Raw genomic sequence first — 18,483 nt, forward strand, 5'->3', positions numbered from 1 at the left:
ATTTGTAGATCATAAGCAGACATCTGCAGGGGGTATTTTAGAAGTAAGATTTTCTTTCTGAAGGCAAATTAATGACCTTTTGTTGGTGTGTCACTACCTTTTCAGCAAGGCATTCCCTTTTATCCAGGGCAGCCCCAGAACCAAGCAGAATAGAGGTATTTTAAGAAAGGCAGCCACTTTTAAAATGGACATAGGGTTATCAAAATAGCAGGCTGTCATGGAATACTGCCAAAACATATCCCAGCTGTGGCTGTCCAAGGGCCCAAGGTTCCCCGGAAAGGGAAAGGGAAAGGGAAAGGAGATATTATTAGTATTGACAGCAGCCTTCTACACCCTGCAGTCTGATAAGAGAATGTTAATATCTTATTTCAAATACCTGTCTCCTAAAAGGGCAGAAAATGAAGCAGAAAACTGGTACAGCATAAATTCATTTGGATACAGGAGACTGGTGTGGATGATCATCCACTCAGGGCCCTCCTAGTGCTTGCAACTAGTTTAGGGTACTGCACACACCTTAAAACAGTTGAACTTTCACTCTCACCATTCTTAATACCCCTTGTGGAAACTGGAAAGTCACTAATCTTCCGAGTCAACACTGCTAATATATCTCTATCCTGGTATGGATGTACCCAGGGTTGCTCTCCAAGAATTTCCTTGTGGTTACTGGCTATTACTTACCAAACCTGGCGTATACATCAGTCACTGCTTGGTTCATGGCTAGGTCAATGAGTCCCCTTCCCAGGCAGAAATGTGGGAAGATCAGCAGCAAGTTTTTCAATTTGTTATTGAATTTCAGCAAAGACTGTAATGTATGGAAACAAGAGCAAATCCAGACATCTCAGAGCATTTTCTTTAAGAAAACATAAGGGAATGAAAGTGCACAGTTCCCTGTAATTTCAGTTAAATTAGGTCTCCTTTTTCAGAACACAGAAGTATTTTACCAGTCTCCATACCAACAGAGAATTGAGAATGCAGTTTGTAACAGGGGCAACTGTGGCAATTGAAACAAAATACTAGGAATCTATATGTAAAAAATAAGCCAGCAAGCACAGAGAAATATTATAAAATGTAGTATATGTGATGTGATATGTAACTCTGGCTCTATCAACATAGGAGTCTTGAATAGAATTTTTTTTCTCATTTGTTCAGATCTTATATAATGCCTGGTCTGCAACTAGAAAAAGGGCAAGGAGAAGATCTTGGAAAGAATGTCTCAGGGCACTTCTACACTGCCAGCTGAAATGTAGTATAAGCACTCCTGAGCTAGCAATAAATAATCTGGCTGAGGTACCAAGAACAGGCTACCCACAGCAGCGTGGAACTCTGCATGGGTTTACCTTGTTGAAAGCAGTATTTATAATGTAGACCTACCCTCAGGGGTAATGTAATATTGGCCTGCTGTGCCACAGACTGGGATTGTATTGCTGCATTATCACAGCAGGAAGCTGTGCAGCTGTGGCATCCCACAATGCTTACAAATGCACTGGGGAATGTATGGAACAGTGCCAGAAGGGATCACAAAACTGGATCTTGAAATTTTGAAGCCACCTGAGCTAAAACCTGCTTCACTTCCAGACCAACCAGTTACACAGTAATATACTGTGTTTGAAAGTGTACTGCCAGCATTGAAAACTGACTGGATAATACAGCCAGATGTAGAATGGGTGTCAGTACTGGTTTCCCAAGAACTGCTAATGGGGGCAGTAGCAGAAGTGCTAATGAAGACATGACACCAGTGTTTAAGTACCATGTCTTCTTATCCCTGCTCTGAACAAGCCCAAATGGCAAGCTGTTTAAAATGCTGGCACCCAACATATGCCTGTCTACTCTAGTGCTCTCACAGCTGTTACTACTCTGGGGAGTGGAACCAGTGGGTGGAGACTGACAAAAATGCTAGCATAGGCCAGATATGGGATGGCGAGGCATAGGCTTGGTTGTCAGATGCCAGCTCCTTCCCTTGGTAATGGCAGCTTCACACCTTTCTCACTTCTAGGAAGGAGGGCAAGAAGTGACAGCTCCATTGTGGAGGAAGGCCTGAAACTATCACCAGCAGAAGAAGGAAATGTCTCCTGGTGGCATCTCAGTGTGGCTTTTCTCACAGTGATCAATATCATTTCACTGTCACTCCTTTGCACATGTGGCTGGCTGGCAACCCAGCATAGCTTTACCTATGATCTCTTTAGCTAATTCTGCTCTCATCCCCACCCTGCTGCATGAACCTGTGAGTTTTCCCCCTACTTACTCACTCCCAGAAAGGGCAGCAGAGGGGAAAAATACAGTCACTCCTGATGGCAATGCAGAATGTGCTAACTTGGAACAGTGTGCATAGCATCTGACTCATTAAAACAACGTTTCTAGCAAAGCACTGTTTGCTTACCGGGTTATTTTCAAACAACTCCAGGACAAATGTAATGGCACTGCTGTTGATCCCAATGAAGAGATTAATACAAGACAATGCAACATATGCTGTGCTAGGGACACTGAAAAGGTAGGCTGCTGGGTACATCATGGGAATTACTGCCCATCTGTATAGGAAAGACATAAACACAGTGGTAATAATTCTTCAGAGTTCATATTAGTTTGTCTACCAGAGACATCAGGTGAGCTTTCTTCTTTTTCTCCCATATGCTTTGAATAATCCAAACCAATTGGAAACTTTTACTAGGTTATTTTCCCCTAATTACAGCATGATGGCACATTTTCTCTCCCTAGTCCGGTTTGCCACTCATACACAGAGCCATGGTGTAAAATGCAACTGAGGAGACCTTGACAAGCTACTCTAGCAAGGTAATCATCATCATTCATCAAAGGAGATGATTACCTGACATCCCTGGACAAGTGATTAAAAGATGGTAGTTGAGCTCTAGATAATCTCTGAGAGAAGCAGGTAAAGGTAGGATGTAGGAAATGGGGTATGCAATCTCTGGGACTCACCAGAAAAAAATCCAAATACTCACATTTACTGCTAATCAGTTAATTAAGTGTTTAATATGAACACTTCAGCAGATACGACTAATGATTATGAAGGCAGCCTTTGCACACAAATAAAGCAAGTACATACGATTACTGTTTTGTTTTAAGATAGGTTGTGGGTAAAATGTAGAGCTTCTAAATGCAAAACACTATCATGACACTTGTTTGAGAAGTACCAACTACAGCAGGGCTGTTCAGTTTCCAGGCAGGTGGGGGCCACATTCTGCATGGAACGCACCAGCTGGAGCCTCACTTTGTGTGAGTTACAATAATGTGAGCCATGCACCCGTGGGGCCACTGCTGTACAGGTGACCCCCTGCTCCACTGTGTGTGCGGGCAGTGCCCTCACTGCTACACCGTGCACCTGCCTGGGCAACCTCCCCTCTCCCACTGTACTGTGCACAGGGGCAGCTGCCCCCCCCCCCCCCCCCCCAGCTCACAAGTCACAGGCTCCCCCAGCACCACAGGTTGTACCACACTATTCCCTGGGTGGGAACAGGAAGCAGAGGCTGGAGAAGGAAGGGATGCCCCAACTGCTAGTGCAGCAGGAGTGATAGATACAATGGTGCCTGGATAAGAGTCTTGTGGACCACATGTGGCTCATGGACCACCAGGTAAACAACTCTGAACTACAAGAGAATACTATATAAATGTAGATACTCTTTAAGCTCTACTAGTGCATCTCATTTCCTAACCTGTAGCCCATTCTGGGGCTTGCCCTATGTGACCATTATGGGAATATCCAGATGAGCCCACACGTGCCTCTTGCTGCATCTCAAACCAGTTTGAGATGCAGCAAGAGGGACACTGGGAACACAGAAAAGTTCCCTGCACTGCATATTTGCAGTGAGTGCTCAAAATTTGATACCTGGATAGTCAGGTATCAAAATAAAACACGGGAGGGGGGAAAATGCGGGGCAGGGCATGGTTCAGGACCATACCCTGAGGCAACCAGTGGCTTGGGCCCCTCCCAAGAGACACTCTGGTAGCCAGTTGAAGCACGCTGCCTGCCTGTGCAGGGCAAACAGCAGTGCAGGCTGCAGGGACCTGGACCTGGGCTCCATTCCATGTAAGTAGGGAGTGGGGTGGGTGGGGGGGGGCAGCTCAGGAGTTGTGGGTCCCCTGCTCGCTCTCTGAAGGACCCACATCCCTCCCTGCATGGCTCTCAGCTCATGAGCAGCAGCAGCAGCCATTGGGGTGCTTGGGGCCTTGTGTCACAGCCCCCCAACATGGTGTGGGGAAGTGCAGCTTGGCTCTGGCCACCTGGCACCCAGTGCTGCCTCTGCCACATCATGCTGATGTGGCTTGGCTTGGCCTGGTGCTGCACGCCTTCGGGCAGTTCTGGGCCACTCGAGCTGTCACCGTGCATGCAGGACCCAGCTTGGCATGACAGGCGGTCCCTGCGAGTGGCACGGGGCTCCAGGTGAGAGCCTGAGTGGCCTGGAGCTGCCCAAAGGTGAGCAGCCCCGTGCAGCATGGGCCACATGCACATGATGTGGTAGAGGCAGCGCCAGATGCCAGGTGGCCAGGATTGAGCCACACTGCCCCATGCCACGAGACCTCGAACACCCCGATTGCTGCTGCTGCTGGTGAGCTGTGGGTCAGGAGTAAGGGGACTGGGGCGGGAGGTAGGCTATGGATTGAGAGTGAGGGGCAGGGCACTGGCATATCAGTGCTGCTCAGCATTGCACATCCTGGTGAGTGAAAAAGGTAGGGGCAGCTCTGATTTGTCTATGACAAAAAAGCTAAAAGTAAATGCCAAACTGTATAGATATTTAGAATTATTTTATTATGATGATAGAGGCACTGGTAGGCTTCCAAACTGCTTTCAACTTGTAAATATATCAATAAAACACTGCCCAACTGATCTCTCGATACATAGCGGCATTTCATTTTAATAGTGAAAGAACACTATTTTGGGCATTTTAATGAGAGAATTTGCATTTCTTATCAGGGAATTTGCAATTTTTAAACAGGGAACACCAGGATCTCTGCTGCTGAGACAAGTGGAGAGATCTGTCCAGGGCCAGCACTGGGGACCCAACTGGAGGGCAGATGAGGTGGCTGACCTGCTGGCCATTTGGAGCCAAGAGGACACACTTGGACAGTTTAGAGTGGGCCACTGCAAGGAGCCCATCTTCTGGGTGATAGCTGCACAGATAGCAGAGCCAGGGCACCCCATCCAGGTCTGGCAGGCATGCAGCCGTGGAACCGCAGGTCCAAGGGCGCGGATGCTGTCACTGATGGCAGCAGGTCACAGCCAGGCAGCAGCCTCCACTGCCAGACTGCTGTAGTGGGTGAAGGGGGCAGGGGCTGGGCCACTCCAGGTCAGGGCTGCTTCAGCAGTCCAGCTGGCACAAGGGGTAGTGTCTCAAGATACCAACTGGATGGGCCTCAAAAGCTCCTGTCTATTTGTATCTTCCATATTAACATGGGCTTTTGGGCCCACCCAGCTAACTAATAGCCCCTTTGTGGTGCTAAAGGGTGAAAGATTCAACTAATTTCTTGGGACAACAAAAGCAAAAACAGGATAGGAATGTCATGTGGGTCAAAGGGTCAAAACATGAAAATAAGTGATCCTTATGATCCTTACTACCTCACCTACTTTAACTGTGCTCATGATTTTCATTTAGCAGCAAATTATGAAGCTCCTAACAAAGCCTCAGCCATGTACAGTGAAGCTCTTTGGCAAAACATTTCTCATTTTTTATAGGTGCTTTAAAATAATAAAGACACTCTGCTTTTATAATAGAGAGACATGCTTTTATGTCTGTAAAAGTTCTTTATTCTGTTTTTAAATGCTTTTTAGGTACTCTTAAATAGACATCACATTTAGAGATTGTGCTACCATAATTTTAAAAATGTATGGGCTACATAACAAGAAATAAAACAGTGCCAGTCCCTTATACAGCACTTTTCATCTTCCAGTGTTTTACAAACACGACATAGTAATAATGCTTTGCACTTTCAGTGTGCTTGCTCTATCCAAAGTACTTTAGTGAATTAAAGCTAATTTATCAAGAAAAAGCAAAATTGGATTTGTGCCCTTGTATACTTCTTTGTGATTCATAAAGAGGACATGAAAGGCTTTATGTTTTGTTTTAAGGGAAACAAACTGCTTGTGTTTTTGCATTAGAAATTCAGATTTTTCTGATCTATTTTCCCCTAGAAGGCACTATAGACAACAAAACTAGTAAGATCACACTATTTTAAATACCAAATGTAGGAACCCTGAAAAACGAATGGGAAGAGAAAAGTACTTAGTTTTGCAAAAACACTTTTGGCAATGCTTATTTCAGTCAAATGTCCCATGAGTACTTCATGCTACATATCTAAGATTGCCAATACAATGTTTAAGACTTTAAGGCCTTTTTTGTATATGAGATAGGATACAAGCCCAATTTCTTTTTCTGTGCAGCTCAGCTTTACAACTCAACACCTCCCTTTGTGGCAGAGGTGAAGAGCAGTGAGCAAATTTTTCCTCATGTGGCTGTTCTGGGAAACAGAATCCTCACACCTGTTCAACCATTAAGCTTTCTGCAGCAAGGAGTGTCCTTGAAAATTTGGCTCTTATGTACAACTTCCTTTCCTTGGCTTTCACAACACCTAACAAAGAGGACAAGTATCCTACTGCATTTTACATGTGGATGCACTGAGGTGTTGCAAAGTTAAATAACTTGACCAAAGTCACCTAACAGACAAGTGATAGCTGATCTTGAAGGCTCTTTACTACAATGCCAGTGCTCTATGCACTAGGCAACCACTTCATTTACCTTTATGTATGTTTGCACAGTGTTTAGCACAAAGGACCTTTCCCATGGCCATTTTTACTACTGTAACAACAGAAAGAACATTGACCCCTATTCCTGGGCAGTAATCATAAAAGGTGCTTTTCTTTTAATCCCTTCCAGCCAATTAGCTCATTATATAATTCTCAATACAACCTATGAGATAGTAAATCAATATAATAATATCATGACTCTATAGCTGGAAAAACTCGTTCGCTGGTTAAAAGACGTTAAGGCAGGGGTTCTCAAACTTTCTGATACTGCTACAAGGGGGTTGCAAACTTCTCTTCCCTCCCTAGAAGCGATGGCGCGGGGGATGGGGCTGCCACCGCCATCAAGCACTCTGTGCCACTGCCACGCGCTGCACACCACTTCCTCGCAACCAAGTCTGGCCGGTTGATGAGTGGGCGGCAGGGGGGTCCCTGGCAGCCAGCCAGCCAGACTTGGGCGCGGGAAGCAGCGCACAGCATGCGGTGGCGACACAGAGTGTTCAATGGAGGGGGCAGCCCCATTCCCTCACCACCACTTCTAGGGGGGGAAGAGAATTTGCAACCCCCTTTTAAGTTGCCGGGGGTTTTATGACCCACAGTTTGAGAAACGCCGAGTTAAGGGATTTGTTTAAGGATATAGGGTGAGATATAGTCCAAGCTGGAATCAGAGTCAACAAACTCCCAGTTTGACAGTACTGTGCTTTGCTATACCTTTTTAAAACTAGACATCAGCCACACCCAGCTCAGCTCAGGAACCTGAAATGTGTTTCTAACATGGAAGTTTAGGTTGCTCCAGCCAAGTGGATCCTACATGAATAAGCAGCCCAGAAGACTTACCCATACAGAAGCAGCAATGCTATAAGCACAGGGAGATTGCTTGGAGAAGTGTACGCTTTCTTCTTGAAGCCAATGAATATACCCACAACCATAGTGGCACTCACAGCATAGTTCACCTGGCACAACAAAATAAGAAATACAAGGTATGAGTACAACAGAGTTCTACAAACTCTCCATTAGACCCAGCCCTGTGCATAGAATGGTTTTAAACTAAGGAACACTAGAAAAATAATGCACTAGATCTGGTTTTTATAGCTGCTCTAATTAAAGCACCTGGAATGTCACATGTATCAGCATTCCTGTGCTGAAAAATGGTGGCAGGGGTGCTTTAACTAAAGTTTGTCTAACAAGCTTTAGTTAAAGCACCCCCACTGCCATTTTTTAGAGTGGGGGTGCTGATGCACATGATGCTGGAGTCTACTGGAGCGCAGTAATTACCATGCTCCAGCAGCCTCAGTGCATGTGTATAGGTGTCCTAAGGCTGCTTACAGACGTGAAAAAAAACCAAAACAAACCAGCGCTTTAAGCTTGGTACACCCCTGCACCAAGCACAGCACATGCCCAGAAGAGGCATTGCATTAGTTTGACCCAGCTCCCCAGTGTTTGTATAGATCAGGAGCTTCAGCATGGCTTTTTGGCTCTTTTATCTAATAGTTAATTGAATTAGCTTTAGATAAAAGTGCCAGAAAAAGCCCCTGCTGAAGCACGCAATCTATACAGACACTGGGAAGTCAGGTTGAACTAAAGTGCTTCCTCTTCTGGTAAAGTGCTGTTTTGTTTTTTCCATGTCTGTCAGCAGCCTAAATTTCTCCATCATGTTGCTTTTTATCAGGGAAAGTACAAGTCTAACTGCACATAACAGTTTTACCTTACAGGCCTGGTTTGAAGAGTAAGAACTCTAAACACTAATTTATATAACAGGATAGATATATAATGGTAAATAGGTGTTTGGGAAGAGTCTTATTAAAAGCACAGAGATTTTATATAAAAAGACTAGTTCTTGTTGTTCTCAATTCACTAAGCTGGACTGCTGCTACATAAAAGGTAGAGAATCAAGTGACAGCAGGCTCAGTCATTGCCCTGACTAGTTTTTCTGCTTATTATTTATTGATGCCACATTCTCAGAATGATCAGAAGTTTATCTTGTGGACATGGAAGACATTTTCACAGTACAGCCTGCAGCAGCTGAAACCAGATTGCTTGCGTCTTTCCCCGTATCTACTAAATTAATGCTCCTTTCCATCTTTTAAGTGCAGTCTTCAGTGGATACCCAAGAATCCTTTCAATTGCTCCTGCTTTACAAACTGTATAATGCTCACACTGAAGAATTCTTCTTTTAAAGGACTCTTTCGGGTCCTTTACTGTTGTGGCTCATTTGGCCAAAGGAGTCATTCTGTCCTTGCAAAATAATCTTGGGTCTCTCAGTAAGGCTCTGAAGACATCTACTTCTACACAAGCCCTGGTTACTGTTCTATTCTCTTTTGAAACAATAGTATACAATTGCTTGCAAAATGAGATACAGAAAATTGCAATAAGCATTGAAAACCCATGAGGTTACATCACTTCCAGCTTCATTAGCTGAAGAATGAGTTGTGCATGAGACTTAATTGAGCCATTTGAAATTAAATAGGAAGTGGGCAGAGCCTTAGCAGAAATTGTCTAAGCAGTGCTTTAAATGAGTACACTGCAGTACTTGGGATCCACCTCATTAAACAGGCCTATAAGTTCCAAGCCAAACCAAATAAAGAAATAGTTCCCAGCAAAGTGCTAGAACTAACAGTTACTCACTATGTCCCAGAAGAAGTTGGTTAACCAGTAAACAGCAGCAGTCACACCGCTGACAAACTGAAGGTGCTTGGCTTTTGTGACCCGCTCTTGAATCAGATACAGAACAAAACTGGCTGGGATAAAGGACATGGCAAAAATCACACAGATGGCAACAGCGGCATCCACTGATGTGGTCAGTCTGCAACAAAGTGGAGGAGGGAGGAAATGGATGAGCAAGACAGCTAATGCCACACAAAATGCCACTGTTATTCTCCGGCCAGCATGAGCAGCTCCACCTAATACCCTCAGGAGATCACTGAGAAAACACCAAGCAATTTTAGACCCAGCAGTAACAAGCCTGTTTGGTAAGTTGAGGATTATTCAAATTCTGGAACTGGCATGTATACTTTGCTGTGTTATGTTCAGGGTTGCTACTAACGTGCACACATCAATCTATCTATTCTTAGCCCACCTGTGATGCTCATTCTCTCTCTCCAGGTCATGCTGCCATGAGACACAGCATGGCCACTAGCACAGCAGGTGTAGCTAAATTGAGATATTCACCACTGTGTGTTAACAAAAGGCCCAATGTCAGGAGTACATGCACCTTTAGACTGAGCCACATCTTATACTACATAGTCCCGAAGACCTCCAATTACCAAACATGTGCTACTCTGCTTGAATAAGGGCATTAGAATAGGGTTTTATTGATACTGTCACAGGCACCTGTCTACACCTATAGCTGGGTTACCCATGGAGATGGTCTGTAGGTGAGGTGGGAGAACATCCTTGTCAGGAATAGCCACAAATTATCCTGAGAGGTGAACAAGCCAGAAGAGATTCTGGAGTTTCTACAACAGTGATTCTCAACTAGGGTGCCAGGACACTCTTGGGTGCCTTGAGATCCTTTCAAGGGTGCTGCAGGGTGACATGCAATATTAGCACTGTTAGGTATGCCAACATGATTCACAAGATAAACCTAGAGATTTCAAACAGGAATCCACAGTGTTAAAAAAAACATTCTGACCTGTTGTGGTCTCCCTGAATACTTTGCAACAGACAAATTGCCCTATTATTTTTCTGTAGCCAAAAACAAGTGCAAACTAAGAGCTGGCACATTCCAATGGGTACCTTGAGTTTAACGAAGGGTGCTTTGGGTTTAAAAACGTTGATAAACACTGGTCTACAGTATGGAGCTGCAGCTGCTACAACTTTGGTGGTCTAGCTATGTCAACAGAGCCATCTAGTGGTCATACTGGAAAAGGATTTTTTTCTATCTCCATAGTTATCTGACTGCCACAATCAATTGAAGCTAAGTTGGCAGCAACCTCCTCCTATCAGCATATACCAGTGGGGAGCCAACACCTTCCCTGAGTGCCACTCCAATCCCCTTGCACAAAATGAACATTTCCAACCAGGAGATCTTACAACACTTTCAGCTGTCCTGTGAAATATGAATTTACAATCTGCATTCTCCTATGCATGAAGAAGGGTAAGTGTGCCAGAAAGCTTGCAAATAAAGACTTTTATTTGCAAATATCTAGTTGGTCTAATAAAAGATATCACTTCTACCACAACTTCTGATTCCTTTTGCCTGTAGACCAATATGGCTACAACCTGTATCACAGTTTCGTAGTAGGTAGGGTCGGAAGGGACCTGAGCAGATCATCAAGTTCAACCCCCTATCATGGCAGGAAAGAGTACTGGGGTCAAATGACCCCAGCAAGGTGTTCATCTAGCCTCCTTTTAAAGACCCCCAGGGTAGGAGCCAGCACCACTTCTCTTGTAAGCTGGTTCCAGATCCTAGCTGCCCTGACAGTGAAAGGCCTCTTGATATCTAGCCTAAATCTACCCTCTGCCAGCTTGTGACTGTTATTTCTTGTCACTCCTAGTAGTGCTTGGGGGAACAGGGACTCTCCCAATGCCTGCTGGTCCCCCCTGACCAGTTTGTAAACAGCCACTAGATCCCCCCTCAGCCTTCTCTTGTGGAGGCTGAACAGGTTCAGGTCCCTTAACCTCTCTTCGTAGGACCTGCCCTGCTGCCCCCTGATCATGCGGGTGGCCCTCCTCTGGACCCTCTCCATGTTGTCCACATTCCTCTTGAAGTGGGGTGCCCAGAACTGGATGCAGTACTCCAACTGCGGCCTGACCATTGACGCATAGAGGGGGAGGATCACCTCCTTGGACCTGCTTGAGATGCATCTGTGGATGCATGACAAGGTAAGGTTGACCTTCCTTAGTTCTGCTTCCCCACACTGTCGGCCCATGGTCATTTTGGCATCAATAATGACTCCAAGATCCTTTTCTTTCACTGCACTGACGAGAAGGGAGTTCCCCAGCCTGTAGGTATGCTGCTGGTTCTTCCCCCCCAGGTGCAGTACCTCGCACTTGTCAGTGTTGAAACCCATCCTGTTCTCATCCGCCCACCCTTGTAACCTGTCTAGGTCCGATTGCAGCCTATTCCTCCCTTCTAGCATGGCCATTTCCCCCCACATCTTAGTGTCATCTGTGAATTTGAACAGGGTGCTTTTTACACCCTCATGCCAGTTGCTGATGAAGATGTTGAACAGTGCAGCCCCGAGGACTGAGCCCTGGGGAACCCCACTGCCCACATCTCTCCAGGTCGAATAAGACCCGTCCACCACCACTCTGGGTGCAGCCTTCCAGCCAACTAGTGACCCATTTGATTGTGTAGGTGTCGACACCACAGTCCCCTACTTTTTTAATGAGAATGGGGTGAGAGACAGTGTCGAAGGCCTTCCTAAAGTCCAGAAAGATTACGTCCACTGCTACCCCTGCGTCTAAGGATTTTGTGACCTGGTCATAGAAGGCCACCAGGTTGGTCTGACAGGACCTGCCTCTAATGAACCCGTGTTGGTTGCCCCTAAGCATAATCTCCCCTGCTGGCCCATCGCGCACATGCACCAGGATAATTCTCTCAGAAAACTTACCTAGGACCGAGGTAAGATTAACTGGCCTATAGTTTCCTGGGTCCTCCTTCCTCCCTTTTTTGAAAATGGGAACCACATTGGCCCTTTTCCAGTCCTCCGGCACCACACCAGCGCACCATGAGTGCTCATAAAGCCGTGCCAGGGGTCCTGCAATGACCTCTGCTAATTCCCTCAGCACTCTAGGGTGGAGATTGTCAGGACCAGCTGATTTAAATACATCCAGTCCCTCCAGAAGTTCCCTGACTAGATCCTCACTGACCCTAGGCCTGGGTGCGCCTCCCCTGGGACCTATGGGGGTCCCGGTGGGGGGAGGTGCCCCGGTCCCTGCTCAGAAAAATGGAGGCAACTAATTGTTAAATAGGTTAGCTTTGTTGTCTGGTGTGATGACCAGATTTCCTAACATGTCCTGCAGAGGCCACACATTACCCAGTACCTTCTTTTTACCCACTATGTATTTAAAAAAGGACTTCTTGTTGTCCTTGATCTAGGTAACTAGTCCCAGCTCCATCTCCGCCTTGGCCTTCCAGACTGCCCCCTACAGCCCTGAGCGACCGAGGTATAGTCCTCCCTGGTGATGGCCCCTCCCTTCCATTGGGTGTATGCCTTCTTTTTAGCTAGGAGATGTTCCCATATGCTTTTGGTGAGCCATGGGGGCTTTTGTGCCCTCTTGCCCCCTTTGATCTGTGTTGGGTATCCCTGACTCCATTCCCCTTTCCCTTTTTGATTTGCTGTTCTACTTTCTGCTTCCTGCCCTATCTACTGCTGTGCTCTCTGTCCCTTCTCCTGTCTACCATGTGCCACACACAGAGATTGCCTGTGCCACTTGTGGTATGCATGCATGCATTTGTGACATAGACCAGCAGTCTTGCTGACACATCTGTGTTGGCATGGGCATATAATCTTTTCACACTCTGTAACCAACAGCCAAAACTTTGTAGTGTAGACCAGACCTTTACAGCAATTTGAATAAAATAAAATGCAGGGAAAGAGCCATCAGGCAACTGGCATATAAGCAACACACACCCTGAATTCAGCTGTACACTCTCAGGCATGTCCTTTGAACATGCTGGAGGCAACAGGCTGAAGGAACTGTTGGAGAGGGAATAAACTAGTGAAAGAACCAAGGCGGATGATTGCATCTTACATGGTGACTTCAGAGAGCTGCTCCTTGGTGAGGTTCAGAGGATGGTTTATAACAGTGATCCCATATTCCTCAGGGGATTGGCCTTTCTGTAGATTGGCTCTCAGGACCCCATTGTTGGCTATGTTGAGGAAGATGACCATGGCATGCCAACCTTTGTTGTTAAACCACACCTAAAGGAGCCATAAAGTACAAATATATTAAGCAGCCTTCACTATTAGTTCGGGGCTGCAGGATGCCACATGAGTTGCCTTTTGTTTGTTTTTCCATTGGGCAATGACAGCAGGAATGAACACAGCTCTGGGGATTTGTGGACTAACTGAAATGACCCAGCAGAGGCAGCACAATGTATTTGGGTGAGATCATTCCAAAACAGGGGGTTAAACAAGCATTTCAGTAGTGAGGTAATGTATTTTACAAAGTCTGGTTTTTAACCCCTGAGGGATATTCCTTAAAAAGGGCATGGAACAGCCCAATTACACATAAGAATTGTGCATAATAATGAATCTCTCTTTATCTAAGGATCAAAAAGATATTTATCTAAGGATATTATCACCAAACAGATTAAAATCTGGCTCAAAAAGGGTATAGATTTTTCTAGACTATTCTCACCAAGTACCTTAACATTGTCTTCTGTTTCCATGTATTTAAGTAAATCAGACATTTCATTAGAAGCAGCCATTGAAGCATGGCCCTAAAAATAAGACAACAAGGTCTAAAATCAGTCAGTTTGCAGGAGGGTTAGCATGATGGGTTTACAACTTCCATTTGCTTTTCTTAGTAAACAGACAAAAGTGGCTTACCCCTTTCACATTGAGCATTAAGCCAAGATCTCTCAAAAAATCAGCAATCTGGACTCCAGTGACATGAAGAACAGGGAGTTTTCCTCCAATGGAAATTCCTCCATACCTGGCAGTAGAGCATATTAGTATCAATCACTTATAGCTAACTACACTCATGAAAAAATCAGAACTCTCTTAATGAATATTTTCTTTATATACATAGCATAATTTATGTGTAGCTTGTCCACTTGCTTGCTGACCAACTAGATAAATCTTCAGAGATTTTGCAAATGCTAAAACCAAATTAACTTGTGAATGACTTCGGCAATTAACTTGATTAAAGGAGTATTCTGAGACCCTTTAGAAAGACAACTGCAGCTTGGAAATCTATAGAGCAAAACAATTTATAACACTGACTGGTTCAGTTCTGCCTCTGCCCCTTTCATTTGACATTATAATCCATTTGTTTGGAAACCTGAAACATCGGATTCCCTATTGTTTTCCTAACACCTCATAAATAATTAGTATCTCAAGTATTAATGAGGTGTTAATGGAAGAAACAATAGACTGATACATGACTAAAGTCAAAGCTGGAAGCGGGCTGGGGACAGAATGGGTAAGACAGAAGATTGCTGCTGCCTTAGGAAAAGAAGGCATCTAGAAATGTTGATGTCAAGCGGTGCATAATAAATAAAACATTGTATTAGTTAGTATGTCCCTGTCTGCACACTGAGCACTTCAATTTAATCCCACAACCCGTACTACACCCCCATGAACATACTTTTATAAAGAAATCCACTGAAGGAAGCCAGTTCTCTGATTGCTACTGGTTAAAAGTGATGGACAAATATGTGTTTTTAGAAAACACTTCATGAATGCAAGGCCCATTTCCTTAAGCAATTCTCAAAAAGAATAATAATATATTTATCATTGTTCAGCAGAGACTGTACAAACCTTTGATTACCTTCTATGTCTTTGGTCTCTGATTTTAGACCTATGCCTGCTGATCTCAGGAACACCTAAAGTGTAAAGCTGATATTCACTACAGTTGGTGATGGTTAAATTACATCAAGTGCCAGCTTCTGGCACCTGTATGCAAATCCTGAGTAAGTGTACAGAGGGCTCCCTGCCTGTATTCTTTCATGTAGGCCATGAAGTACCAGTAGAGACAGCTCTAAACAATATGGAGTTCACATTATAGTTTTTACCTGTGTATTTGCTAGGCTAGTGCTCAGATTATTTTTTCAAATCAGCGTGGGCCAATGTTTCTGGCAGACATGCCATGAATTAGCTCTACATCCTCCCTGCATGTCACTCTAATCCCCTTCCCCTGCCTGAACTACTGCTTTGCTTTCTGTTCCCTACCCTGTGTTCCCCCTCTCTGGTCTACTGCTCTGCTTTCTGCTTCCTGTCTTATGTACCACTGTCCCTTCTCCCATCTGCCAAATGCCATGCACAGAGGCTCTCTACACCACTTGTGGCACCTGGCCACAGGTTGGCCACCTCTGCTCTCCCCCTTCTTCAAAGTCATGCTCCTCTGTACTGTTATGGATATGGCCATATCAGAGGACTGCTGCAGTACAAAGGGGCACACAGAGCTCAGGTACTGGGCTCACACATTGGTTTGTCTCTAGGGTGCAGAATCTGAATGTACTTGGGGTGGTTTCATTGCTTGCTGTCACACCTGCTAGGTGAATACAGCCATACTTCTCAGTAAAGCCCTCAGTGCTTCTCAGTGCTGTCTCACACAACGTGCTAGCTTCTGTAGTCATCTTTTTGTCTAACCTGTGGTACCTGCCACAGTCCAGGGAAACCTTTTTAGGCTCCAAAGTTAAACAGATAGATATTTGTTACTTATATTTTTACTATACTATTTTATTAAACAGTTTCCTACCTTTGCTCATTGACCCAGTATTTGCTCTTCAAACTGCAACAAAAAAAGTACTATGAAAATCATATTTTTTCAAGCTTTAAGTCAAACTAAGCTCTGGCTCAAATGTAAGATAAGCTCACAAGGGTGACAACCAGGTTAGCTAATGTCTATTCAACACTTTGAGCAAATCGAAAGTATAATATGCAAGATGTGACAAGCAACAGAAACATCACACAGAGAGTGATTCCTACCTCCCTTTTATAAGTGTGGGATAGGTTTTCACCAGGAAATCTGTGATATTTCTGTAGGTGAGATCTTGAAGAATTTCTGTGCTCCACTGTACTCGCTGAAAGGCAAAGAAAATCCAATCAGCTACAGTAAATGTCACTGCCCCTAAACTCATCAAGTAACTGTTTGTTAGAAAAACAACACAACTGGTTTTGTTGCACAGGAGCTTGCGAGAAAAATAACCCTTTTCTAACTTTATCTTGTGGGGTTCCCACCACCAGTGAATCCTGCAAATTCCACCCAGTTTAGACTCTAAATACCTGTGCTTTGCTAAGGTTTGAGGAGAAGTCAACCATGAGAACAAGAATGCAGCTGTCAAAGTAATGACTGATTGACTCAGTTCCTCACAACGCACACCATTAAAGTTACACTGCTGTTTGCCAGGCTGCTTTATTAAAATAATTAAAGCTTTCTCTTCAAGGGTATGAAGACTACAAAGTTAATTTCTTCATCCAGATTCACAAAATCTTAAAACCCCCACACACAGTTTGCTTTATTTTCATAATTTATTTTAACAAAACAATGTTTACAGTATCCATTTAGCAGCCATAGTAAGGCCACAAAGTTTTTGAATGATTCAAAGGGTTCAGAACTCTCACTAATTTGACCCGGGGCATGAAAAATTTTCCTTAAAAAAAAAAAAAAAAAAAAGCATAACTTCAAAAAGCATTGTGAATTCAGGTTGAATTTGGTGAATAGCATCAGCTAAAAAAAGAAGAAAATGGATGGAAGACCTGTGATGTTTTGCTTTAGTGTTTTATAAAGAAAAGATATCAACTTTTCAAAATACCATTTTTGTTTTGAAAATAGCCAACTTTTATTTTTTTTATATATATATATATATATATATATATATATATATATATATATATATATATATATATATGAAAAAGGATTTAAAAATAAGTAATGCTAAATGTTTTGTGAAATAAAATGGGAGGAGGGTGATATTTTAACCTGGAAAACCAGCAAGTTTTCATTTTGAGTCAACCTGAAACCAGTTCTTTTGGTTCAGTCAGAAAAGTGAAAACCTAGTTATTTAGACAACTCTGTTTGTAGGAAGAAAGTGCCTCACAACAAAATGTGTGTGTGGACTGAGTGAACAATGTAATAAATATCCGTGCTGCACATGGTAGAGAAGTGAACTCCATTTCCATTTGGGGTAAGTATGGATCCTGGATGACAGGCTCAGTAGCTCTCCCAATAAAATATACCTGCTATCCTGTCAGAAAAAAAACTTGTACCTTGAGGTATGTAGAAAAAGCATTTAAAGCTGTATTTATAACTGAATCGCTGATTCTCTGAATCAGCATTGAATCTTCACATTCGGATTCAGCTGAATTGAATCAGGGACAGTGATCTGAATCAACTTATTGAATCTCTGTCCCCAATTTGGGCCAAATCCGAATTGAATACGGCCCATTTTGCACACCCCTAATACTTTTCTGTGAATAAAACATGGCATAGAAAAATCCACCCAACTCTCCTACTGAATGCAGGCTGCCATTTATGTACCATCTCATCCCTTTCACCTATTGACAACAGGCTGCTCTAAGTGCACTGGGGGCAGCTGAACCGTACCTGAGGGGGAGGAAAGCCTCCAGCTCCTGGAGGGCATTCAGGGAGCATAGTGAGTTTCTTGTGGGTGCTGCACTTGCAGGAGGGTGTAGGATTATCAGGGCTCCATGTACGGACCCAAAACACGTTGGTTACATTAGAAGAAACAGTTGGTACATTCCAGGCAGTTGACATATTACCGCACGGGTAGTTCCTGTTACAAAGGAACACAGTCTCTTTAACAGTGTACATACAGATACAGCTCACAGGCTACAAGCTATATATTTGGCTCATAAGCACACAAAAATGTGATGGCTTAACTCAGATATTTGCTCCTTTTGCTTTTTTTAGCCCGTGTGATGTTACCAATGAAAAAATTGTCTCCCATAGCACTTGATTAACACCAGTGAATTAACATACCTCTGATGTTATTGTCTCCAGTTTGCAGATGGGGATCTGAGACCCAGACAGGTGAAGTGACTTGCATATTGAAGCACATGACAGACCCAATGTAACGTAATCCTTGTCTCCTGGCC

At 44.0% G+C, this 18,483-nt stretch overlaps 1 protein-coding gene across 1 annotated transcript in view; it reads right to left on the reverse strand.

Annotated features, from left to right (window-relative positions):
* The window catches only part of ABCA4 (ATP binding cassette subfamily A member 4), a 95,709-nt gene that overhangs the window by 16,336 nt on the left and 60,890 nt on the right, over positions 1-18,483 (reverse strand). The window contains exons 26-35 of the mRNA XM_059727650.1: positions 17,972-18,161; positions 16,354-16,448; positions 16,124-16,156; positions 14,251-14,356; positions 14,067-14,141; positions 13,451-13,620; positions 9,377-9,554; positions 7,589-7,704; positions 2,378-2,525; positions 679-802 (exon numbers count right to left, since the gene is read on the reverse strand). Coding sequence (XP_059583633.1) covers positions 679-802; positions 2,378-2,525; positions 7,589-7,704; positions 9,377-9,554; positions 13,451-13,620; positions 14,067-14,141; positions 14,251-14,356; positions 16,124-16,156; positions 16,354-16,448; positions 17,972-18,161 — 1,235 coding nt within the window. The remainder of the gene's footprint in view (positions 1-678; positions 803-2,377; positions 2,526-7,588; positions 7,705-9,376; positions 9,555-13,450; positions 13,621-14,066; positions 14,142-14,250; positions 14,357-16,123; positions 16,157-16,353; positions 16,449-17,971; positions 18,162-18,483) is intronic.

This window comes from Alligator mississippiensis, chromosome 5 (assembly GCF_030867095.1).
Source record: "Alligator mississippiensis isolate rAllMis1 chromosome 5, rAllMis1, whole genome shotgun sequence".
Taxonomy (NCBI): domain Eukaryota; kingdom Metazoa; phylum Chordata; order Crocodylia; family Alligatoridae; genus Alligator; species Alligator mississippiensis.